We start from the raw sequence: 25,750 nt of genomic DNA on the forward strand, positions 1-25,750 counted from the left end.
AAGACAGGCAGGTGTCTGATACATTCTAGGAAGGAAGGCAGCCAGTGGTGAAATGAGTGTATTTAGGTTGGGTAGTGTGGAGGAGGAGCAGGGAGAGGGCTTAGGAGGCTGGGGTGTGGGTACGTTTGTGTGTGCTTACTGAAAAGCTGGCAGAAGCAAATACTTGAGGACAGTAAATGAGCCATGTTGGTATTTGGGGAAGAGCCTTCAAGGTAATGAGAACAGCATGTGCAAAGGCCCTGGGGTGGAGCATGCCTGGCCCGAGGTACCTGGAGAAGCCAGTATTGCTGGTGGGAAGTAGGGGTGTAGGGGTGAGGTTACAGAAGGCGACCAACTGTGCAGGGACTTGGCCCAGCGAGGGGGCTGAGGGCCGGTGGGGACCTGAGCTGTGAGGGGGCAGCCCCCATAAGGAGGTGAGCTGAGAGAGAGGAGCCCTGGGAGACGTTTGAGCAGGTTTCTGACTTAGGTGTTGACAGGTCTGGCTGTTGCATTGAGAATAGTCGGGGGCAGGGGATGTGGGGAGGGTGGATGAGGGGCAGAGTGGGAGAACAGCTTGGGCTACTGCCAGAATCCCACCAGAGAATGGTGGTTTGGACCAGAGTGACGGCTGAAGGGACGGGAGCGGCCAGTCTGGGCACCCCGGGAGGTCTGGCCACCAGGGTGTTCTGATTAGACTGTGGTAGAAACTGGCCTCAGCCCTGGCTGGCCCATTTGTGCTCCATGTCTGGGTCCTGCAGGCATTTCAGTTTGCAGCCTGGATGATGGAAGCCACGGGGGCTGAGAGGAAGCTGCTTGGAAGTGAGAGGGGTGCATTGGCAAGAGAGTGAAGTGTGAACACTGCCAGGGGACTGATAATCAGAGCCCCTGCCTGCCCAAGGCTGTCTGTGATCCCATCTGGTTTTGGAGGGTGTCATTGGGTGGCTCAGGTAGAACCTGAACTCCATGGGGAGAGGCTAGAGGCTTTGGGGCCAGCAGGAATTGTGGTGGGGGAGCTTGATGGTGGGTGTTCTGGGGAAGTGGGAGGCACAGGAGGAAAAGAAGGGGCTGTTCTTCCCAAAGTCCCAACAAGGGCAGGATGTGAAGAAAACCAGCCCAGGCTTGGCTGTCATCCGCCAGTGCCTTCATGGAGAGAAGTTGCAGGGCTTGTGAGAGGTAAAAGCACCCAGTTGTCGAGGAGGTGAGAGGCTTCCAGTTAGGCGGCTCTCCGGATGGGTGGTGGGCAGGATGCCCATGGTTGTATATGTTCAGGCTGGAGCTCTGGCAGGAGGCAGGGGACAAAGTGACGTGGATGCTAGTAGGCCAGCCTGGAGCATGATGGCATGCTTCCTGGAAGTGGGTATTCAAGCTGGGCCAGGAAGGCTGAAAAGGAGTTCACCAGGCCTGGAATGCTGCTCTGGCCAACAGAAGCAGCAAGTGCAAGACCTCAGTGGGCTGGGGATGTTGGGAGGATGGGACCAGAGAACACCAGGGAAGCAGAGATGAGGTTGGAGAATGAAGAGACAGAGAGCAGATCATTCAGGGCTTGAATGCCAGGCTAAAGGGCTAAGAGGGCAGTGGGGAAAGCCCAGGATGGGGCTGGGGAAGAGGGTGTTCAGAAGATCCCTCTGGGGGCAAGCTAAAGGACAGACTGGAGACTGGGAGTCCTGGGCTGGGATCCTGGGGATGAAGAGGAGGGGTCAGGGCAGAGAAAGCAAAAAGGTGAGGCTTCTCTCAGATTACTTCCTCCCCAGGTGGCTGGGGCGAGGGCAGGGTTTTGGGCCCCCGGTGGCCGGCTGGAGACAGCAGTTGACACCGCCCATTAAGAAGAGGCTGTTTATAGACTGGGCATTGCCCTACCATACACCGGGACCCCGGGGGTGCCCGCAAGCGCTCTCGTCCATTGTCTCTACGCCACGTCCCGGTCGGGCTGCAGGGGCTCAGGTGGCCTCCAGTAGGGTCTGGCCAGTTTGCCCGCCGGGTTGAGGGGACCAGGGCTGAACGAGCCAGTCTCCAGGGGTCTATGTTCCCTGGTGGGGGCGTCGGGGGAGTCCATCTTCCCCTAGGGCGCGGGGAGATGGCCGCCTCGAGACTTTTTGCGGAGGGGCCGGGAAGGGTCAAATGACCTCTGTCTCCATTTCGCCCTCCACCTTCTTCTTCTGCTTCTCCATCACCGCCTTCAGCTCCGACACCTGCTCCGAGTCCTGGAGGGCGGGTGGGTTCAGCGCCTAGGTGCCCGGGCCCTTCTTCCCGGCCCCACCAGCTCTCCGGCGCGCCCGGCTCACCTGCAGCAGCGCGCGCTGCACCGCGATCTGGCTGTACACCCGCGCCCCCTCTTCGGGGCTCACGGACCGTAACTCCTCCTTCTGCAGCGAGAAGATCTGCGCGCCGGTCAGCACTCCCAGCGCCGCCACCGTGCTGGGGGAGGCGGGGCGGTGAGGCCGGTTGGCCCGTCAAGTCGCCCTCGCCTGGTAGCTCGCCCAGTCAGAGCAGCACTCCCGCACGCGCGCGGGACGCCCCTGAAAGCTGAGCGGCGTTCCCCATCCGCCAATCATAGGGCTCCTTCCGCTTTCCAGTCACTGCCTCCCATTCAGCGTTGCAACGCCTCGCCTAGGCCCTCGCTTCGGGCCAATCTTAGTTCTCCGTGTCCGCCACGCCTCCCTCCGGGCCAATCGGGACGCTCCGCCCATCCTCAGCCAATGGGCGGGCACCCGCCGCACTCACCCCGGGCCGAAGCCCTTGGCCTGCAGCCAGGCGCGCACCTCCGAGGCGTCCGAGCGCGGGCTGAGCTGCGGCTCGGGGGCGCGGGGCCCCGCGACTGCGCGGCTGGCGCCCGAGCGGCCCTGGGCCAGGCGCGCCTGCAGCTCCTCGTTGAGACTGAGCATCTGGGAGAATTTTTCTGCGGGCGGGAAGCCGGGAGGGTGCGGGCGGGCTCAGGGCGAGGGGCTCTGGAGCCCGAGGGTCGGGGATCCCCGACGTGCTCGGGAGGAGGGAGTCCATTTGCTCTTTCTGAGCCTCGGGTTTCATGCCTGGAAAGCGAAGACCAGGACGGCTCCCCACCCACTCACCCTTCTCGCTGGGGTTGTGGAAGCTGTCGCAGCTGTCCCAGTGGGGCCGAGCTGGGGCCGGGGCCGGGGCTGGAGGGGGAGGGGGAGGGTCCGCGCTGTCCTGCTAGGGCGGGCAACGAGAGCGGAGCGCCTGGATCAGGGAGAGGCCCTCCTCCTTCTGGAGGTCAATGCGGAGCCCTGTGCCCGTCTGTCCTGATGCCCACGCCCCTCACCCCAAGGACCCAGGGTCTGGCCTCCAACCCCTCCTCCCTCAAGACTCAGGAGTCGGCCCTGGCTCACCAAGTTGGCGGTAGGACTTTGGCTGCGGATCCCCCGGGGCCCCGGATGGGGTGTCAGGATATTATAGGGAACGTATCCCTCCTGCTCATGCTGGTTTCGAACCTTCCACCACTTGCGCCGGTCATCCAGGACCTGGGCAGGTGCAAAAGAAGGATTCAGAGCCCAGGTGTGTGACTAGAGCTGGGCCCACTCGAGTCCCTCAGCCTCCCACCCTCTCACCTCCAAGACATCCTGCTGCTTGACCGACAGCTCACTGCTGTTGCGGGCCTGAAAGTCGTAATTACACAGGACCCACTTCCCTGCAGAATCTGGCTCCAGCTGGAGCTCCCCTCCAGGCTCTGAATCTTGGTGACTGAGAAAGAGAGGGTTGGGGTTAAGGAGGCAGCCAGCTGGCTGTTCTGCTCTGGGCCATGGGGTTCTGGTGTGAGCTGGGGTTAGAGCCAAGCAGGGGTCATGGCAGGGGCCCAGGTTAACAGTATTAGTAGACACCTGAAATTGGAATACCGGTATGAGTTATTCTGCATTCCCTGTGAGCCTGGCATTGTGCTGTTAGCAGTGACCCCCATTTTACAGATGAGAAAAATGAGGGTCAGAGCGGTAAAATCACTTGCCCCAGATCACACAGCTGCTGTTTATTGAACATCCATGTGTATGAGGCTCATGGTTAATGATAAAGATCCCACTTAAAACAGTAACTAACACTTATATCTACCACGCAGACTGTTCAAAGAATGCTACATATAGTAGCCAATTTAACCCTCACCTCAACTCTTCCAGGAGGGTTTGATCATTATCTCCATTTTACAGATGAGGAACCTGAGGCACAGTGCTGTAAGTGGCTTGCCCACGGTCACAGAGCAAGAACATATTCTTAACCACTGCCAACCTGTGCATCCAGCCCAGCTGGAGCCTGGGCTCTCACCTACCTGCCTATACCGTTTCATAAACTTCTCACCTTTCCAGGTAGGAGTTAGTGTTATTCCCATTTTCCCTGCAGAGCACTTGAGAAGGTGAGTTAAAAGCTGGGGGTGTGGAGCACAAGATTCAAAAGCACAGAGGGGGGTCCGCAGCCCAGGCAGCTTGGGGGCCCGGGCAGGATTTGGCTCCGACCCCCAGTAAGAGGGACCTCAGCCCAGATCAGGCCTACCTGTGCAGGGAAGAGGGGGGGTCTTCAGGGCCGCGCACCCCGTGTGGGGCCGGCAGCTCCCAGCTCGCTGTCCCTGCTGTGACTCTGCCCAGGCCCTTACCCAGACCCTCCTTTCCTCCTCCAGCCTTCTGCTCATCCCACATCGCTTCCCTCCACTTGCCCAAGGACCCTAAAGCCCTGGCCCCGAGCCCCTTCCTCCCCTAAGACCCAAGAGTCTGAGCCCCACTTCTTGGTAGAATGGCCAATTTGGACCCTCAATTCCTTCCTGCCCCAGAGACCCTGGAGTCCAGATCTGAAGGTTTAATTTCTTCACCCTTTTAGTCTTTAAAGGCCTCTAGTCTGACATGCACCAAGGACTTAGACAACTGATTCCAACTTCCCAGCTTTCTTTCTTGGGCCCAGAGATCCTGCCACATCCTGACTAACACCAGTAACCTGCTCCCTAGCGCCTGAACCCCCAAGCCTGCTTCTCTGTCTCCAGGGCCCCAAGCACCAGACTACCTCTTCTCAAAACCCAAATGTCCAGTTCCCCAGCCTCTTTCCTCAGATGCCCAGACAAGGAGCATCCCAGTCCCTGGGCAATCAAACAGCCTTCTTCCAGCCCTCTGAGGACCCAGGGGTCCAGGCTCTGAGACTTCACCCATGCAGGGCCCCCTTCCCAACCCCCTCCCCCCCAGACCCTGGAAACTGGGTCTCCGACTCCCTCCCCCATTGGCCCTTGGACCCAGAAGTCTGGGTCCTGCCCCCTCCCTCCCTGCTCCTCCCCCCTCTCCCAGCCCCGGCCCCCCACCTTCTCACCACCTCACCCACCTGCGAAGAGCCGAGAAGACAGAAGGAGAAAGAGACAGAAAACAGGGGGCGGGGTCAGCACCGGGTGGGCCCAGGACGCACCCCTCCTGGCTCCCACCTGCCCCGGCCTGGGGCGGACACTCACCCATTGACAGCGACCTGGGGGGCGCTTTGCTGGGAGGAGGTAAGAGAGCAGCAGGTTAATGGGGCCGGCCCGCGCCCCAGACCTCCCAGGCCCCGGTCCCACTGTGATTCCTGGGGGTGCCTGCCGCTCCCCTAGAAGCCTCAGGCTCACCTGCTGGCGCCGCCGCTCGTGCTGTAGCTGTTTCTCCACCGGGTCCTCCCAGGCGCGGCCCTGGGGGTAGGTGGCGGGGGGCTCCCAGCCGCTGTAGAACTCGGGGCTGTATGGGGGTCCCTCCTCCGCGGGCAGCTCCAGCCTGCGATCAGGGGCGGGGCGGGGGGCTCAGGGGTCTGGCCCGGCCCCTGATTTAGCCGTGTCATTAACTACTCCAAGACTTTCTCCAAAGATTCTAGCCCCTCCCCTTCTCGCCGACCCCGCCCCTGCCTCTAGGCTCCACCCACCACCAAATGTGCAGGGACGTGGCCCAGCGAGGGGGCTGAGGGCCGGTGGGGACCTGAGCTGTGACGGGGCAGCCCCCGTAAGGAGGTGAGCTGAGAGGAAGGAACCCTGGGAGGTGTTTGAGCAGGTGACGACCTGTATTTCCAAATACATTGATTCCTCTCTAAGCCCCGCTCCAGCCTCTAAATCTCACCTCTGATTCTCAACAGGATTTCTGGTTACACAAATCCAGCTCTGCCTCTACCCGCAAGGAGCTCCCAGCCTCCCTGCGCTCACGCCCCTCCTGCAAACCTGAGTCCCAAACTGTCCTCAGCCCCGCCGTGCACTGTGGTTCCGATGCCGCGCCTGTGGTTCCGATCCGACTTTATGGTTCAGTCTTAGACTTGTCCTTCGCCCTAATTTCTGGCCTCTCCCCCAGTCAGATCCTGACAGTTACCTTAGGTCTCGCCCGTGCCTCAGTTTCTTTGGCCACACCCTAGTAGCTAAGCCCCGCCTCCAACCCCTCCCTCCCATCCCACCTTTCTTCCAATCAGAACGCTTTCCGTCGCCCAGCCCAGTTCTCCATCACCACGCCCCATCCCGGTCCACTGCCCTCCATCACCACGCCCCATCCCGGTCCACTGCCCTCCATCACCACGCCCCATCCCGGTCCACTGCCCTCCATCACCACGCCCCCATCCGAGTCCCCCCGCCTCCATCACCGCGCCCCCCGCCTCGCAGCCCCCTGTCCCTTCAGCACCTCGGCCCCGGATCCCAGCCCCGCCCCTCACCCCGGCCGGGTCCACGAGTCCCCGAGCGAGGTCCAGAGCGCGTTTTCACGGGGGGTGACGTTGTCCCGCAGCAGCGCCACGGCCTCGGATGTCAGGTGCGGCCGCCGCACGCCGCTCGCGAACTCTGGGCCGCCCGACGTGTCCACAATCTGCCGCGGGAGCGGGAGTGGGCGCGGAATAAGACCCTCTTGAAGTCTAACCCGGGTTCCTCCTTCTGGAGGGGGGAACTGCGTGTCGAGCGGGCAGCTCTCACCATCTGCAGAGGTCCAAAGAGGAAGTGCAGCAGCTCTGGAGAGGAGGGGTCGGCGATGTTGCCGCGCAGCCGGGCCTGCGGGGTGGGGCAGGGGGACAGGGGAATGGTATTAGTGCGTGGAGGGTCGGGCTTGCCTGGGGCCTCTTCCTAGATCTCTCCTCGCCCCCGGTGCCGCTGGGCTGGGCGCGTCCTCACCAGCAGGCTGAAGGCGTACTTGATTTTCTGAAGCACGTCGGTGTACTCAGCCTCCGAGGGCGGCTTGGCTCGCAGCGTCAGCAGGCCCTCTGTGGGTGGGGGCCCACGGAGGGAAGGGGGAAACGGAGAGTGCGGTTTAGGCAGAGGGAGAGGCAGAGACCCAGTGGGATACAGCTGGGGAGTCAAACCTGGCAGTGGTGCAAGGGGAGACCCGGGAAGAGGGAGGGCATTTCGGGGTGGTGGGGGAAGGTGGGTGTTCAGGATCCCATTCAGGGGGCGCTCCTCACCCCCAGCTGCCCGCCGCCGGGTCCTGCGGCCGCGCTCCCGGTGCTCCAGCACTCGGGTCGCCTCCGCCGACTTCTGCAGCCTCGACACGAAGCTCTCCACGTCGTCGAACACGTGGTTCAGGATGTCCTGAGGGAGAGGGAAAACTGGGGTTCCTGAGTCTGCACCCTGTAGGAGTTCGACCCCGCCCTAAGGCCAAGCCGGACCCTCCAGACGTCCAGCTCCGCCTCCAGACACCCAACCGTGCCTGGAGACCCACCCTTCCCCAGTTCTGTCCCAGGAAGCCTGGCTTGTTGGTGTCAGGGCCCACGCCCTGGTCCCGCCCCTAGAGCTTGTCCCGCCCCGGGTCTGGCCCCGCCTCTTGAGTCGGCCCGCCCCTAGAGTCCGGGTCTGCCCCGCCCGGCTCACCACCTCCGCCCTGTCCTAAGCCCCAGCCGCCTTTAGAATCTGGTCCCGCCTCTAGAGTTTGGCCCCGCCCTTACCCCGCCTCTAGAGTCTGGCTCCGCCCCACCCTGGCCCCGCCCCTGGAGTCTGGCTCCGCCCCACTCCCAGGCTCCACCTCTAGAGCCCGGCCCCGCCCCGCTCACCACGTCCCGCTCCGCCTGCAAACTGGCCAGGTCGGGCCCCCGGGGTCCCAGGTCCGGGGAAGTTGGGTCAGCGCTGTTCGAGGCCCCTTCCGGGCCGGACCCCCGCGCCTCCTCCGCCTCGGGAATGGGCTCCGCCTGGGGTCGTCCGCGGCCCGCTCCCCGCTCGGCGGTGCTGATCACTGCGCGCACAGACGGGCGGCGCTGCAGGGGCGGGGTCTGGACGGCGGCCGAGGGGCGCTGCAGCTCCTCCTGCGTGGCCCTGCGAGGGAGCAGGGGAAACTGAGGCCGGCCCGACCGAAGGGTCCAGGGAGGGAGGAGCTCAGGGCTTAGAGCGAGGGACGCTGTGGCCATAAGGGATCAAACAAAGGCTCAAAGAGTTAGGGGGATATTCGAGATATGGGATGGGGGACACCCCTCTAGCGGGAAACCGAGGCAAAAGGGAGGAGACCCCGAGGACTAGATCAGGGCAAGCAGATGCCCGGGAGGGGCTAACCCCCTTGGGAGACCCGCAGCATGGCTTTGACTCGGGGTTTGCTCAGCTCCATTCTGGAGTGCTCCGGGCTGGTGCTATCAGCCCACGTCTCGGAGGAGGAGACCGAGGCCCACGACGGGCGGACGGCCTCCTGGAAACCCGGGCCCTCTCCGGCGCCCTCCCCGTCCAGGCCAGCGCTCACCTGAGCGCCGCCGCCCTGAGCTCCCCGCGGCCGGAGCGGTGATTGTGCAGCGCCCCTCGGATGTCCTCTCGGATCAGCTCCGCCTGCCAATCACGCGGTCAGGCCACGCCCACGCCCCAGACCATGCCCCGGACCCACGCCCCCGCCCGCCCACGGAGGCCCCGCACAGGTGGTTCCTCGCCCCTGGACCACACTGGCTCCCGGTCCTCCCTCTGTCTGCTCCCCGCCCTCCTTTCCGGGTTCTTCCCAGTTCCTCAGATTATTCGAGCCCTAGTCTCGGTCTACATCCCCGCCTCACGTCCTTCTCGACCCCGCCCCTCCCTTGCCCTGACCCCGCCTTTCGCGCCAGGCCCCGCCCACCCGCCGAGGCCCCGCCCAGGTCCTGCGCCGGCTCCTAGTCTCACTCAGTTCTAGCTCCGCCCCGTCCTTGCCCGACCCCGCCTTTCGCCCCAGGCCCCGCCCACCCCAGAGGCTCCGCCCAGGTCCTGCGCCGGCTCCTAGCCTCACTCCGTTCTAGCTCCGCCCCGTCCTTGCCCGACCCCGCCTTTCGCGCCAGGCCCCGCCTACCTCCAGAGGCCCCGCCCAGGTCCTGCGCCGGCTCCTAGCCGCACCCCGTTCTAGCCCCGCCCCCAGCCCCCCGCGCGCTCACCCCCAGGCGCAGGCCCTGGAAGAAGTGCACGTCGGGCTGCGCGCGCTCGGGCTCCTGGCACACGAGCAGCAGCAGCGGGCGGCTCCGGCCGGGCAGCGTCACCGCGTCGCAGCGCACGATGGCGCCCAGGGGGAACGCCTCCAGCTCCTCCTGCGGAGTGCGACGGCGGGGTAAACTGGGGCCCAGAACCAATAATACCGAATGGGGACAGCAGGGCTCAGTAGATACCAGGCACCGGCTGGGAGACCCCACGAGGTTAGGCATAATCACTTCGGTTTGCTATGTGAGCCTAGTAAGGCTCTGAAAGGAGGGACGTCCCTGGCCAAAGGTCACAGAGAAAAGACGTGCCGGAGCCAAGACTCCTGAAGTCCCTAGCGCCAATCTGGCCATGGTGCAGCCGGCGGTGGGGCCCGGGATGCCAGGCACCCCTTCACCCACAGACCCCCTGGCACCTTGGAGTTGGGGTCGAGCAGCGTCACGTGCTCCGGGGACACTCGCAGCAGCATCTCCTGTGTCCAGACGCGGCCCTGGTTGTCCATGACGGCTAGCTTCCGCGAGGCCTCCTCCACGGTGTGCACGCCGTCCTCCTCCCCCAGGCAGAACGTCACCAGGTGCTGGCACAGCCCGCGGAGAAGAGAACGTGGATGCCCAGGATGCCAGGTGAGCTCGGAATCCCCTGGTATCGCCTTCCAGCCTGGGACTCACCACACCGCCTCCAGAAAGCCTTCCCTGATTGCCTTCTCTAAAAGTCGGCCCCTCCTCCCAGTACCACTTCTTCTTTCATCAGAGTCTGTCTTCCCTGGGTCTGTCTTCCCACCCAGACTGGAGGCTCCTTGGGGCAGGGAAAGGGTCTAGTTTATATCGAATTCCCTTTAAGCACTTCTTGTGGTGTCTGCTGTACCCTTTGCTACCTCCATTAGAACACCTGGCACACTTGTCTACCCCCGTAGTATTCAGGGCTGGCCTGGAGGGAACGTTGGCAGATTTTAGTGGAATTGAGTTTCTTGACTTAATATCAGTACTGAAGGCAAGACAAGGAAAACCCATTTCGTAGCTGAGCAAACTGAATTTTCCAGGTTTCTTCCACTTGTTGGCCCAACTACTTTCAACAGCCCCATCTACAAGGCCCACCTCTCCCCCAACAAGATTCCCTGTGGAAACACAGATGGCAGACTCACATTGACTGGATACTGGGATACATCAGCCATAACCACAGTGGAGTAACGCTTTCTCTGCTCTGTGGTAGGAGAAGGTGGATGGACCCAGGGGTCCAGACCCCAACCCTCCTCCCTCAGACCCAGGGGTCCAGGCCCCAACCCTCCTCCCTCAGACCCAGGGTTCCAGGCCCCCAGCCCCTCCTCCCTCAGACCCAGGGGTCCAGGCCCCAACCCTCCTCCCTCAGACCCAGGGGACCAGGTCCCAGCCTCTCCTTCCTCAGACCAGGAGTCCAAACCCTGTTCTCCCTTAGACCCCCGGGTCCTAGTCCTCCATTCCCCCAGCCCCAGTTTCTCCAGGCCTGAGGTTTCCTCGGCCCCAGACTCACCGTAGATAGACTTGGCACTTGGTTTGGGAGCAGCTTCTGGGCTGATGAAGGAAAAGAGGGCTGAGAGGGAGCAAGACACTGGGGGCAGAGCATGCCGGGTATTGAATGCCAAGCAGGGGCTTTATTGTGATGGCAATGGGGAGCCATGGAGGGTTTGAGCAGGAGAGGGCAGGGCCTGAACTGGACTTAAGAGAACAGATGAGGCAGGGGTACTGGGTGGTGGTGGGCAGTGTGGTCTCTACTCTCCGGGAAACCTGGTTTTGAATCCCCTCTCTGCTGCTGCCTTGCCACGAGACTTAATCTCTCCTGCCTCAGTTTCCCTCTTTAAAAAATGGGGTCATCTATAGCATCCACCTGGTGGAGCTGTTGGGGGAATTCACTGGGGCAGGTGAGGACTTCACAGCCCCCAAAACTGTTATCATCATGGTGGCGATGGATGGGTCTAAGCACACACAGTAGTTGCTCAACAAATGGGAATTGTTACAATAGCATTAATATTTGGAGCAGATGGAGAATCACCACCTTTCCCTCCCCCCAGCCAAATCCTCTGTCTTTTCCCCTCAGCCTTCCCTTCAAGGTCACCTTCTCCAAGAAGAATTCCCAGATCCCATTTCCAAAGGAAATGACAGAAGCTCAGAGCGCAGGTGGGGTTGGGGGTGAGGAGGACCAAGAAACCTGATGACCAAACCCCTCATCCTGCCAGTCAGGTCTCCCAAAACTTGATTACCTCTGGGCTGGAAAACTCACCACCTCCCATGGAGCTATCCCCATGAACCTGTCTTTGCTTCTCCCTGCTCATTCCAAGAGGCTTGAGCCTTATGATAAACAGCCCTGATGCTCTAGCAAAGGGTCATGATTTATAATAAAATAACCACAATATCAGTAATTGTAGCCCTAAATTGGGCACCCACTGGTGGGCATTTTTTGTGCTGATTCCTGTACAAAGTTGAAAATCCTGTCAACTTCTCACAATAGTTCCTAATTCACAGGGGAGGAAATGAGGGCTGAAGGCCCTTGAGGGCTGGAGCCCAAGTCCAGGTCTGTCTCCTCCGGAGCGGGAGCTGCCAACCCCGGGCTGGGGCAGGGAGGGAGCAGCTCCAGCTTCCTCCTCAGTGTGCAGAGCTGGGCTGGGCCTGGAGCCTGGGCTCCTGTAAACACGTCTGTGGGTGTGGGTGAGGGGCTGGGGGTGTGGGGGGGCACTTACCGGGTGGTGGTGCTCATGGTGCCAAGAAGGGGAGCTCCTGTCCACCTGGAGATGCCCTGGGAGCTGGCAGGGATGTGAGAGACTGGTCTGCAGGCACCTGTGAGCCCCGACTGCAGCCCTCCTCCCTCAGACCCAGGGGTCCAGGCCCAGCCCCTCCTCCCTCAGACCCGGGGGTCCAGGCCCCCAGACCCTCCTCCCTCAGACCCGGGGGTCCGGGCCCCAGCCCCTCCTCCCTCAGACCCGGGGGTCCAGGCCCCCAGACCCTCCTCCCTCAGACCCGGGGGTCCAGGGCCCCAGCCCCTCCTCCCTCAGACCCAGGGGTCCACGCCCCCAGCCCTCCCTCAGACCCAGGGGTCCAGGCCCCCAGCCCCTCCTCCCTCAGACCCAGACCTCAGGGCGGCCCCTCCTCACCTGCCGGTCAGGCTCTGTTAAAGGAAAGGTCCTGCTCTCCTCTGCCTTCAGCGTGGCTCCTCCCTCCTGCTCCCTCCCGGGTCGTCCCGCCTCCGCCTCCGCCTCCGCATACCTGAGCCCTCACCTGGTACAGCCCGGCTGGGGTGGCCTGGGGTGGGGCTGGCAGAGAGACAGGGGAGGGGGCTGGGCTGCCTCGGGGGAGCCGGAACCTTAATTGTCTCATCATGACACCAATACAATAACAGCAGCAATCGTTTGCTGTCCCACTTGCTCATATGTCTGGGTGGGAGACTCGGCCTTAAACGCCCCCTTCGGATCCTCGCAACCGTTCGCGGAGGTCGCAGGGCTGATTTCCACCCGACCAGGGAGGGAGCTGAAGCCAAGGGAGCTGAAGCAATTTGTTCACGGTCTCAGCGGGAGTGGAAGAGGTGGGCTTTGATCTGTCCCAGGGCCAGCGCCCGTCCCTGCTCTGCCTCTGTGGACATTGTCTGTCCTTGTCCCCTCCGTGCTCTTGGTCCCCTCGTCCCCTCTTTCTCAGGAAGTTCCCCCCGTGATCCCCTGTTGTGATCACAGCTAAGACTCGGCTTGGTGAATGCCCAGCGCAGTTCCAAGTGTCACAGAAATGAACAGACTTCTCGGGCATCAAAACCTTTAAAAAATCTCTTACCATGAACTTCCTCTGTGCCATGGTTCTCTACATCATTTCTCCCCAAAACCCAGTGTTGGGGTCTCCATCTCACAGATGAGGAAACCGAGACCTGGAGGGTTAGAAGAGTGGCCCACGGTCACGCCCGGAGTACACGGATGAGAGTGTCGGTCTCCAAAGCTCAGACCTCCGGGTGCAGGGGCAGGGGACGGACGGGCCCACCCTTGGCCTTGTCTGTTCACCTGTTCCCACCATCGTCACCTCTCCCCTGGACCCTCACAGTAGCCTCCTAACTGGTCTCCCCACTTCTGTCCTTCCCCCTCCCTTCGGCTAGTCTTGACACAGGGGTTCTGTAGAAACCAAAGTTGGCTCTGCTTGTAATCTTCCAGTGGGCTCCCCATTGCTCTTTGGATAAAAGCCAAAGCCTTACAAGGGACATGGCGTCTTATGACCTCTGACCTCATCTCCTCTGCCCCTCACTCCCTCTGCTCCAGCAAACGGGCCTCGCTGTTCCTTGTGGACCCAGACCCCATCCTGCCTCAGGGCCTTTGCGCGTGGTGTGCGAGATCTTCTCGGCTGGCTCTCTCGTCTTCGCTTGAACGTCACCTTCCCTGACCACCCTAATTCAACCTGCAGCACCCCTTATCCTCCCCCCCTACTTTATTTTTCTCCAGGGAACTCATCACCTCCTGACACCTGTTTATTTTGTTTATTTTACATCTTCCCCTCCAGCACGTAAGCGTGTGTGTTTGGTGCCCCACTTGTGTCCGCAGCGTATAGCACCAGGTACAGCACATGGGAGGTGTGGAGACACCTCTGTTGAATGAATGATTCTTTGCATTGGGTGTGTCTTTTGCATTTTTGCCCCATTGCTTCATTCATTGCTAAGTGAGGCTGGAGACCAGAGAAGGCTCGTCCTTGCCCTGGACTGACCAGGATGAAAGAACAGAAAGAGACAGGTGGTGTGATGGCCAAGAAGTGGCCCAGAAGGGGCTGCTGAGGGGGTCAGGCAGGCTCCCTGGAGGCACGGGTTCCAGTCCCAGCGTGGCCGGTCAGTGGTGCAATGCTCATGGTGTGCTCAGATCCTCTCCCGAGCAGGGATGTGGAATGTCCTCACAATGTGGGGCAGAGTCAGCAACCACAGAGACATGGCCGTCCCTCCAAATGGGCTCTGGTGGAGGCCGCTGAGAGGGTCCTGGCAGGCTCCCTGGAGGAGGAGGTGGTCAGAGCCAAGACCTGAAGGACGAGTTTGACAGCCCAAGGTGGCCAAGTGCAGGAGGAGGAGACTGGAGCAGGGACCTGAGGGATGAGGCAGACGTGTTGGTTAACCTGTGTGAGGCGGATGGCTCTGAGTGGGGCGGGGCTGGGTCCTGGGTCTGAGGGAGGAGGGAGCTGGGACCCTGGGTCTGAGGGAGGACGGGCTGGGGGCCTGGACCCCTGGGTCTGAGGGAGGAGGGGCTGGGGGCCTGGACCCCTGGGTCTGAGGGAGGAGGGGGCTGGGGGCCTGGACCCCCGGGTCTGAGGGAGGAGGGACTGAGGGCCTGGACCCCTGGGTCTGAGGGAGGAGGGGCTGGGGGTCTGAACTGGGTCCGAGCAGGGAGGGGTGGTGCTGGCTGCCCCCCAGAAGCCCCCTCCTGTGGCTGCTAGGGTGTCCTGAGCAGGGAGCAGCCAGCCAGACCGAAACCCGGGCCTCCGCCCTGGCTCCTGGGTCCTTGGTGTCCTTCCTCCGTCTCCTGCTGCGAAGGCGGCCCCTCCCTCTCTCCAAACCCCAGCAAGTGCTTCCCAAATACCAGTTGAGGGTCCCGCCCCTGCCCAGCCTGACTCAGTAAGTCCGGGGTGGAGGAAATTCACCAGGGAACCGCCCTAAGAACCCTTCCCACCCCAAGGCCTGCCCGGACTTCCACTGGGCTCCTGCCCCTGTGCCCAGACCATGGTGTCTTTGTCGTCTAGGATCTGGACTACTTTTTCTCTGGGCTGGGAGGTACCAGACACCAAACAGAACTCTCCTCTGGGAACTGATAAGCTCAGACTTCCACCTGCTTATCCATAGTCCCCCTCCCACCCCCAGCCCATACCCTCCTAGACTGTAGGATTTGCTGATGGATTCGCGGAACAAGGAGGGAGAGCGAATTCACTGGCAGGTCATGGAGGGGGAGGGGTGGCTAGAAGATGGGGCTGGGCCTTGGGGAGATACATTTCCTTATATACTGATTAACTATTAATTTATTCATTCAGTAAATAGTTGTAGAGACTTAATTTGTGCCACACCCTCTGTGTTGGAATGCACTTGCAATTCCTTGTGATATGTCCATGAATGAGGGTGGCACAGGGCTTTGTTTGTGCCCATGGAAGGCCCTTAATCCAGTTTCTTGGGTGTGTGTGAGAGGTAAAGAAGACTTTCCTGGTTAAGTGATAACTGGTGGGGTTTTGAAGGATGAATAGGAGTTCACCAAGGATGAGGAGGCAAGGAATTGCATTCTAAGCATTGGTGGTGGCATGTGCAAAGCCCTGAAGTCATGCTGTAGCAAATATTTATTAAGCACCTACTGTGTGCCAAGCATGTGCTAGGTATACAGAGGCAGAGAAGACAGACAAAGCTCCTGTCCTTGGCATGCCTTCAGCCTAGCGGGTACAGTGAAGGGCAGAAGACAAACCCATGAATAAGACTTTCAGGTTGTGGGGGAAATGCAGTGGAGAAGAGATGGAGCGACCGAGGGGCAGGCAGGTGTGGCTGCTCCAGTTGGGGTGGTCAGGGGAGGCCTCTCTGAGCCTTGACCCGAATTTCGAGAATGAGCCAGCAGTGCTGCCAGGGTGTGGGGCCGAGGGAATACCTCCCGGAGGCAGGCGGGTGACGTCTGCAGGGGTGTGGCTGGAGGCTTGGCTATGGAGCCGGTGGCAGTGTTGATGCCACCACGACAATGACGAAACTCCAGCTCAAAGGGGGTTGACCCACACTGGGCTCTCAAGAAGCCCCCCATCTGGTTGGGGACACGATACAGGCACAGATTGCCCTAAATGTGTTTTCCTTGACAGTTTCTGTGGGAACTGGCCAGCTTGGAGATGGGGCGGGGAGAGGCACATGGTGTGCCCGGGAGGTTGAGTCTAAAACCGGCCGGGCAGGGAAGGAGGAGGGGGGCTGGAGGCCGCTGTTTGTTCTTAGGGTGGGGGCAGGGGAGGGAGGTAGTGGCAGCCCCTTCCTGAAACTGGAGGCGCCTGGCTCTGAGGCCTGGGGGCTGGGCCAAGGGGGCAGCGAGGGGGAAAGGGCTCCAGGCAGACTTGGGTTTGGATCCTGGCTGGGAGACCTAGATCCTTTGTGGTCTTAGCAGGAGACTTTCCCCTGAGTCCTCTGAACCTGCTCTCTAAAATGGGCTTAGTCCCGGTAGCTGTCTGCCAAGCCGCTGGGAGGATTTGGCGTGAGAAAACACGAAGAGGTGCTTAGGAGAGGGCCTGGGCGGTTGTGAAGCATAACTAGACAAAGGAATGAACACGTAACTAAAAACTAAATTGTCGAGATGATGTGAGAAGAGACAGCTCTGAAGGCGGATGGCTGTGGGTTCCAGGGTCTGCTCTGGTACCTCAAGCTACTGAAAGCCCATCTCTGAGCCTCAGTTTCCCCAGCTCTGAAATTCTGATGACCATTCATTCATTCAAGGCATCTATTCATTCATTCAATAAATGTTTATTAAGCATCTGCTCTACACCAGGAACTCTTCTAGCTACCAGGCATACAGAAGTGAACAATGTACCCCAAAATCTGCCCTCCTGGAGTTTACATTCTGGCAGAAGACACAGATGATAAATATAAATGAAATAAACATTAAACAGTTGACCATGCAAAGTGTTAGACTGAGAAAAGTAAAGTGGTAAAGGGAACCCACAAGGGTCATGAGGGTGTTTGGTGGCTTTGCTTAAAGTTTAGATATCACTGAGAAGGTGATTTTTGAGTGAAGAGCTGAAGGAGGTGAGAAAGGAAGCTACGGGGTTACCTGGAGAAAGATTTCCAGGATTTACCTGGTGGCCAGTGCACAGGTACTGGGTGGGAGCACGGCTGGTGTGGTCAGATCAGTGTGGCTGGAGCAGAATGGGGGGTGGGGGGTGGGGAGCAGAGACGTGAAGCCAAAGAGGTAATGGGCAGATCATGGGGTCCAAGGGCGACTGCAAGGACTGGAGAGATTTGGGGAGCTGTTGAGGGTCTTGAAGTTTTGAAATAATTTCAGACTCACAGAAAAGTTGCAAGAAGAATACAAGTAATTTGCATATAGTCTCAGATTCCCCAAAGATTAACACAAACATTCCTGCGCTCTCTCTCTCTCTCTCTCTCTCTCTCTCTTTCTCTCTCCACGCACACAGATTATTTACAAAGGCCCACCCACTGTCAAGGGGAGGGAGCACAGACCCACCAATGTCACCTGTGTGGAGAACAGGAGGGATGGGGTATATGAATCACCATCTTTGGGAAGTACATTCTGCGGCAAAAACCAGCATTCATTGGGCAGTTACAATGTTCCAGGCAATGTTCTAAGTGCTTTCCATGATCTCAGTTTACTTCTCACAACCTTTTGCAGGAGCCAGGGGATACTATTCACATAACAATTTTGCAGTTGAGGAAACTGAGGCACAGAAAGGCAAGGGACTGGCCCAAGCACAGACAGTGGGTGGCAAAGGCTCCTGAGCACCAAGGTGTCCAGATTCTGGCTCCTCCCGCCTCCCATTTTGGGAACTGTCATCATATAATGGAAGGGATGAGGAGTTTGGCAACAGACAGGTGACCTGAGTTCAAATCCCAGCTCATCCATTCTTTCGTTCACATAGCAGGGTAGTTAAGACCGAGCATGGATTGCCGAGGTGACTTACCTTCTCCCTCTGGGTCCTGGAGCCACCTCCTACCAGAGGCGTGACCTTGGACGAGTTACTTGAGCCCTCCGTGTCTCGGCTCCCTTACCTGTAAAATGAGTGTGTGTGTGTATAATGAAAACAGGATCTGCCTCAACAGGGCTGCCGTAAGGATGGGATGCATCGATGTGTGCCAAGTGCCAGGAAAATAGTCAACACTTAGTAGGTGTTATCTCAGAACTGTTGTGGCTCACCCAGAATTTCTGCTGTGTTCCAGAATGCATGCTGGCTGTGGAGGATGCAGTGGAAAAAGAGGGAGACACGGGGCACAGCCCATGTTGTCATGGGGGGGGGGGAGTGAAGCAAGAGAGGGGAGGAGGAGGAGGAGGAGAGGAAGTAGGAGGAGGAGGAGGAGGAAGAGGAGGAAGGAAGGAACCCAGGTTGGGTGTTCTGCTCTGACTGGGGAAGCAGAGGGCATTGTGGGAGAATCTCCCAGCACCTGGGTCAGCACCCAGGACAGCTCCTGGCCCTCATCAGAACTTGCTGACAACATCGACAATGGCAGTGTGTGCACAGCCCACCTGGAGTCCAAGAGATAGCCTAGCCGCCTCGGTGCGACTGGGAAACAGGGAGGAGGCTCCAGAGGAGGAGATCTGCATGCATCGATTTCTCTGTAATAACGCTGACAGCCAGCAGTGCCCTGGCACATCCTCCTTGTCATGCATTGCTTCATGCCATCTTCTCAAACTCTGTGAAAGGGGTGGGCAATCACAGCCCGCCTCCCAATCCCGGCCCGCCACCTGTTCTTATCAATCAAGTTTTATTGGCACACGGCCATGCTCATTTGTTCACGTGTCATCCATGGTGGCTTTGGCGCTACCTGGCAGACTTGAGTAGCTAAGACACAACCATCTGACCCTCAAAGCCAAACATATTTACTCTCTGACCCTTAAGAAAAAGTCTGCTGACCTCTGCCCTAGAGGTGGACAATTTTAGGAGCTCCAGTTTACTGAAGGAGAGATGAAGGTGCAGAGAGGGAAAATGCTTTATTCAAAGTTGCAAGAACCCAACATGCTCATTCTTATCCCTGCCCTCCACTTCCTCTCACCATGTGGCTTAACCTGCAAAGGAGGAAGCCATCATCGAAGAACAATGAGGACGTGTAGCCAAACAAAACGTGAAAAATAGGAAAATCAGTCATCACCCTGCCTGGCAGAGACCCCTCACCGAATAGCTTAGTGTTTTTTTCTTTTTGCTCCATAGATATATACACCTAAAAATATACAATCTGCATTAGTAAATGAAGATAATTCATGGGAAGTTCTTAAACTTTTGACCCTGTTGAGATGTAGATAGAAACACAAACACACACACAAACTCTTACTTGTGGCATCGGGGGTCTGGGAGATCCAGGACCCTCTCTGTCTGTCAGCCACAGAAGGGATGCAGAAGGGGCTCATTAAATAATTGTTGAAAGAAGGAACGAGTGGTCATGACCCTACTGATGGACGTTGAGGTTGATTCTGTTTGCTTCCAGTGTCTTGCTGTTACAGACAGGGCTGTGAGGAATATTTTTATATGAGTGTTTCTTTCCAAATGTCCAATTATTCCCTTCGCATAAATTCCTGCCAGTGGAAAGTCTGGGTTAAAGATATGCACAGATGGTTTTGACACATGTTGCCGACTGGCTTTCCGGGAGGGCTGTACTAATTGACACTCCCACAAGCGGTATGAGTACTTGTTTCCCACACCCTTGCAAACACCAGACGTTATCATTGTTTTCGATCCTGCCATTCTGATAGGTGAAACCTATTATCTCATCATTGTGTTAAAGAGCACATCTTTGGTTGCCATTAAGGTTGAGTAGTTCCAAGTGTTTGTTGACTTTCATTCCTTGCAAATTGCCCATCAGGTCGTGTTCCCATATTCCACCCCACCCCCGCTGCATGAGGTGTGCCTTTTTTTCCCTCTTCTTGATTCATAAGAGCTCTTTACATATTAAGGATACTAAATCTTGGTCCTTTTGGTGAGTGGGAGGAGTAAGAAGTTTATAGAGGGGAAGTCATTGCCCAGTGTACACTTCTAGGAAGAAGTGGAGCAGAGATTTGGAACAAGATCCATTTGAACCTATGTCTGGGTTTTTTTTTTCTTTTTTTTTCATTTTTATTGAGATTGTTCAGATACCATACAATTATCCAAAGATCCAAAGTGTACAATCACTTGCCCCTGGGTACCCTCATACAGCTGTGCATCCATCACACTTAATTTTTGTTCAATTTTTAGAAACTTTTCATTACTCCAGACAAGAAATAAAGTGAAAGATGAAAAAAGAAAAAAAGAAAAGGAAACTCTAAACCTCCCCTATCCCTAACCAACCCCCTCAATTGTTGACTCCTAGTATTGATTTAGTACGTTTGTTACTGTTTATGAAAAAATGTTGAAATACTACTAAATGTAGTATATAGTTTGTAATAGGTATATCGTTCTTCCCTATATGCCCCTCTATTATTAACTTCTAATTGTATTGTCATACATTTGTTCTGGTTCATGAAGTGATTTCTAGTATTTGTACAGATGATCATGGACATTGCCCACCACAGGATTCAGTTTTATACATTCCCATCTTTTGACCTCCAACTTTCCTTCTGGTGACATATGACTCTGAGCTTCCCCTTTCCACCTCATTCACACACCATTCGGCACTGTTAGTTATTCTCACATCTTGCTACCAACACCCCTGTTCATTTCCAAGCATTTAAGTTCATCCTAATTGAACATTCTGCTCATACTAAGCAAGAGCATCTACATTTCTTCCACAAGGCAGGAGGGAGAGTCAAAGAAGGTAGAAAGGCAAAAGAAAGAGGAAACAAAAAAAATGACAGCTAGGAAGCAGCAAAAGGAAAAATAACCTTAAATCAAACTAGAATAAAGAATCAGACAATACCACCAATGTCAAGTGTCTAACATGCCTCCTCTATCCCCCCCTCTTATCTGCATTTACCTTGGTATATCACCTTTGTTACATTAAAGGAAGCATAATACAATGATTCTATTAGTTACAGTCTCTAGTTTATGCTGATTGCATCCCTCCCCCAATGCCTCCCCATTTTTAACACCTTGCAAGGTTGACATTTGCTTGTTCTCCCTTGTAAAAGAACATATTTGTACATTTTATCACAATTGTTGAATACTCTAGATTTCACCAAGTTACACAGTCCCAGTCTTTATCTTTCCTCCTTTCTTGTGGTGTCTCACATGCTCCCCATCTTTCTCTCTCAACCATATTCATAGTTACCTTTGTTCAGTGTACTTACATTGTTGTGCTACCATCTCCCAAAATTGTGTTCCAAACCACGCACTCCTGTCTTCTATCACCCTGTAGTGCTCCCTTTAGTATTTCCTGTAGGGCAGGTGTCTTGTTCACAAAGTCTCTCATTGTCTGTTTGTCAGAAAATATTTTGGGCTCTCCCTCATATTTGAAGGACAGCTTTGCTGGATACAGGATTCTTGGTTGGTGGTTTTTCTCTTTCAGTATCTTAAATATATCACACCACTTCCTTCTTGCCTCCATGGTTTCTGCCGAGAGATCCGCACATAGTCTTATTAAGCTTCCTTTGTATGTAATGGATCGCTTTTCTCTTGCTGCTTTCAGGATTCTCTCTTTGTCTTTGACATTTGATAATCTGATTATTAAGTGTCTTGGCATAGGCCTCTTCATATCTCTTCTGTTTGGGGTACGCTGCGCTTCTTGGATCTGTAATTTTATGTCTTTCATAAGAGATGGGAAATTTTCATTAATTATTTCCTCTATTATTGCTTCTGCCCCCTTTCCCTTCTCTTCTCCTTCTGGGACACCAATGATACGTACATTATTGTACTTTGTTTCATCCTTGAGTTCCCGGAGACGTTGCTCATATTTTTTCATTCTTTTCTCCATCTGCTCCTTTGCGTGTAGGCTTTCAGGTGTTTTGTTCTCCAGTTCCTGAGTGTCTTCTTCTGCCTCTTGAGATCTGCTGTTGTATGTTTCCATTGTGTCTTTCATCTCTTGTGTTGTGCCTTTCATTTCCATAGATTCTACTAGTAGGTTTTTTGAACTTTTGATTTCTGCCGTATACATGTCCAGTTCTTCCTTTTACAGCCTCTATCTCTTTTGCAATATCTTCTCTAAACTTTTTGAATTGATTTAGCATTAGTTGTTTAAATTCCTGTATCTCAGTTGAAGTGTACGTTTGTTCCTTTGACTGGGCCATAACTTTGTTTTTCTTCGTGTAGGTTGTAATTTTCTGTTGTCTAGGCATGGTTTCCTTGGTTATCCAAATTGGGTTTTCTCAGACCAGAACAGGCTCAGGTCCCAGAGGGAAGAAATATTCAGTATCTGGTTTCCCTGAGGGTGTGTCTTAGAAAATTGCTCCACCCTTTGATGCCTCGGGTCACTGTGCTTTTCTGCCCAGCAGGTGATGCCTGTTAGCCTATAATTCTTGACTGGTGTGAGGAGGTGTGGCCGTGTTCCCCCAGGCTCTGGGATCTGGTTCTGAATGGAAAGGGCCCCACCCCTTTCCTCCTAGAGAAGACAGACCCCCCAGGTGGAGGTCATTAGCATTTCAATGGTCTCACTCTCTGCTTGTGCTGTCTCCACCCTTCCCCGAGTCACAGCCCTGGAAACTGAAAATGACTGGGGCTTTCTCCACTGAGCCAAAAAATAAACAGATAGTCCCCTTCAGACCCAGTCCAAGGCGACCCTCTGGCTCTCCCAGGTCAGTCGTCACCCAAAGGCTCTGTCTGTTTTTTGGGGCTGCGTACCTGTAGTGAGCAGTTCACACTCGCTACTTAAAACCCCAGCTCGGGCTATGGGGGAGGGGGTCTCCCGACCTGGTTCCGCAGGTTTTACTTACAGATTTTATGCTGTGTTCTCGGGCATTCCTCCCAGTTCAGGTTGGTGTATGATGAGTGGATGGTCTCGTTTGTCCCCCCGCAGTTATTCTGGATTATTTACTAGTTGTTTCTGTTTTTTTGTAGTTGTTCCGGGAGACTACTTAGCTTCCACTCCTATCTATGCCGCCATCTTGCCTGACTCTATGTTTGGGTTTTTTACCACCGCTTCCAAGGCACTTCCCGCTTTCCAGGCCTCTCCCCCTCCACAACCCAGGAGCCCTGAGTTCCCACAATCTTAGAAAGGGGAGGATGCTGTCACCAAGCCTAGCTGCTTTTGCTACATCCCCAAGAGCAAACAGCTCTGCCTGGGGATCATAAGACCTATTCTTCAGGTTGTTGTTTGGATTAAATGAGGTAATATTTAGTCAGTGCTCAGTACAGTATTCAGCACATGATAGGTACTTGATAAACAGTAGGTGGCATAATTATTTTCTCTTTAGTCACATCTCTTGTCAGTTGCTTCTCCCTTCAAACCACCCGTTTACCATCCCAAATAATCTGTCATCCCCCAAACAACTTGCCTTATGATTCTTAGCCTTTGCTTGTGCTGTTCCATCTGTCTAGGTGAAGAACCCCTATTCATCCTTCAAAACCCTATGCAGGATCCCCCTCCTCTGGGAATTCTTCCCTCATTTCCAGGCTCGGTCAAGTGTCTCATCTCTGTACCCACAGACTCTGGCCCCAGGGCTGTTGTGTTCCCTTTCTGTGCTCTGTGCCCAGGACCCAGGGCTCACGGTCCTCAGGGTACTCCAGAAAGAAGACACACCCTTCCAAAGAAAAAAAAGCCAAAAGGGAAGTTACTTCAAATATGAACACTGCAAATCCTAAATGAATACATTTTACCTGTGTCTACAAAATGAATCATTACATCAACTTTATTAATTGTCAAAGGCAATATTCAGAAAGTACTTGGAAACCATTTATCAGGCAAATATTTCAAGTGACATAGAGTTCTCAAGAATTTCTGTCCCATTCAATTGTAAACCAACTGCATTACTTGTGGCCAAGTAATTTCCAAAATAACATTCTAAAAATCTTTTCGGTGAATAACAGAGGAGAAGAGACTCAAAAGGACAAGACTGGGATGTATTTAAAAAAATGGAATATACACTGTAAGCTTTATATCAATGTTAAATTTCTTGAACTTGATAAACTGCACTTAAGGTAGACACACAAATGAATATCCTTGTTTTTAAGAAATGTACAAGGAAGTACTAAGTGTTCAAGGAGCATGGCGTATTCAGTCTACTCTCAGATGTTTAGAAAATAGATAAATAGATTGATAGATGGGTAGCTAAAGTAAATGTGGCAAAATGTTAAAATTGGTGGATCTGGGTATCTGGTGAGGCATGTTGGAATTCTCTGTATGGGTTTTGAATTATTTTTGCAACTGTCCTGTAAGTTTGAAATTATTTCAAAATAGAAAGGAAGAAAAAAAAAACTTTGGTGTTTTTTTTCTTCCTTTTCAGTCAGCTTTATTGAGGACTCATTTACATACAATAAAATTCACTATCTTTAAGTGAACAAATGGACAGATGTGTATAGTTGTGCAACCACTTCTGTGGACAAGATATAGAATATTTCCCAAACCCCTGGAAGTGCCCCTTGTAGTCAGTCCCCCCCACCCCCTTGCGTGGGAAACCACAGGTTGGTATTCTTTTCCCGCAGTTTTGCCTTTTCTAGAATGTCATATGAGTGGAATCATACGGCATGTCTGGCTTCTTTGGTTCAGGATAAGGAGTTGGAGGTTGCACGTTGTTGCAAGTATCCCATTCGTTCTTTTTAATTGTGGAGTAATAGCCCATTGTACGAATTTACCACAATTCACTTATCCATTCAGATATTGAAGGACATTTGAGTTTTTTCCAGCCTTTAGCTATTATGAGGAAAGCGCTATGAACACTGTTGTGCATAAGTCTTCGTGGGGACGTATATTTTCATTTCTCTAGGTGAGTGAGGTTCCTGGCTCTCAGTATTATTATTTTTTTTTTTTTAGCAAAAACCAAAACACCCACATGTGGGTGGTTTAACTGTTTGAGACGGTGGGTGGGGCTCCGCAGGTGAGTGCTTAGGGCCTGGAGGGGTCTGAAGGCGGCCCTCCTCCTCCTCAGGGCGCAGTCACACCGCGGGGGGAGCGCAGCGGGGTCTGAGATTTCCAGCTCAGGGGCGCACGAGCGCGGCACCGGGAGCACGCGGATGGGGACGCGCGGGCCGGGGCCTCTGCAAGCTCGGGGGAGGCCGGGGTCAGCACTCCCACCGCGCCCCTCCTCTCCTCGACCCCGGGCGCTGGGAGCTCCAGCTCCTCCCTCGGACCCGGGAGTAGGGATCCCCAACCCCACCCTCAGCACCTGGAATTCTCCCACAAATTCTCTGAGGTAGATGCTATTGGTAAACACATATTTTTAGATGAGGAAACAGGTTCAGAGAGTTAAGGAACACGCTGTAGGTTGCGGACGCAGCCTGGAAGTGGCAGAGGCGGGACTCGAACCCTTGACCACTCCAGAGCTGCACGCTCTTAACCCCAGAGCAGATGCAATCAGGGGCCGCGGGAACCGTTGGCCCCGCCCTCAGCCCCGGCCCCGTCCCAAGCCCAGGAACTACCGTTCCCAGCTCTCCTCGCGCCCGCGGCCTGTGCCCGTAGGTCCCGTCCCTGAAAGTCCCGCCTCTCAGCCCCAGCCCCGCCTCCGGTTCAGGAACTACCGTTCCCAGCGCTCCCCGCGCCCGCGGCCTGTGCCCATAGGTCCCGTCCCTGAAAGTCCCGCCTCTCAGCCCCGGCCCCGCCTCCGGTTCAGGAACTACCGTTCCCGGCTCTCCCCGCGCCCGCGGCCTGTGCCCATAGGTCCCGTCCCTGAAAGTCCCGCCTCTCAGCCCCGGCCCCGCCTCCGGTTCAGGAACTACCGTTCCCGGCTCTCCCCGCGCCCGCGGCCTG

At 55.9% G+C, this 25,750-nt stretch overlaps 1 protein-coding gene across 5 annotated transcripts; it reads right to left on the reverse strand.

Annotated features, from left to right (window-relative positions):
- Window positions 1–1,678: 1,678 nt before the first annotated feature.
- EPS8L1 (EPS8 like 1) lies at window positions 1,679–12,462 on the reverse strand. 5 transcript variants are annotated; one of them, XM_037819771.1, is made up of 20 exons: window positions 12,411–12,462; window positions 12,000–12,062; window positions 10,796–10,836; window positions 10,431–10,489; window positions 9,705–9,866; window positions 9,253–9,402; window positions 8,604–8,686; window positions 7,930–8,188; window positions 7,345–7,471; window positions 7,058–7,146; window positions 6,863–6,937; window positions 6,610–6,758; window positions 5,555–5,696; window positions 5,405–5,433; window positions 3,543–3,675; window positions 3,324–3,455; window positions 3,045–3,144; window positions 2,701–2,875; window positions 2,262–2,394; window positions 1,941–2,180 (listed from the first exon to the last, which is right to left on the reverse strand). In XM_037819771.1, the coding sequence occupies exons 2-20, from the start codon at window positions 12,014–12,016 to the stop codon at window positions 2,094–2,096; spliced, it is 2,142 nt and encodes a 713-aa protein (XP_037675699.1). In that variant the 5' UTR covers window positions 12,017–12,062; window positions 12,411–12,462; the 3' UTR covers window positions 1,941–2,093. The 5 variants fall into 5 exon arrangements, with proteins under 5 accessions (XP_037675697.1, XP_037675694.1, XP_037675696.1 ...); XM_037819770.1 differs by having other exon boundaries at window positions 3,045–3,147; XM_037819769.1 differs by having other exon boundaries at window positions 1,679–2,180; window positions 2,701–3,144.
- Between the last annotated feature and the right edge of the window lie 13,288 nt (window positions 12,463–25,750).

The sequence above is a fragment of the Choloepus didactylus genome, chromosome 27, assembly GCF_015220235.1.
Source record: "Choloepus didactylus isolate mChoDid1 chromosome 27, mChoDid1.pri, whole genome shotgun sequence".
NCBI lineage: Eukaryota > Metazoa > Chordata > Mammalia > Pilosa > Megalonychidae > Choloepus > Choloepus didactylus.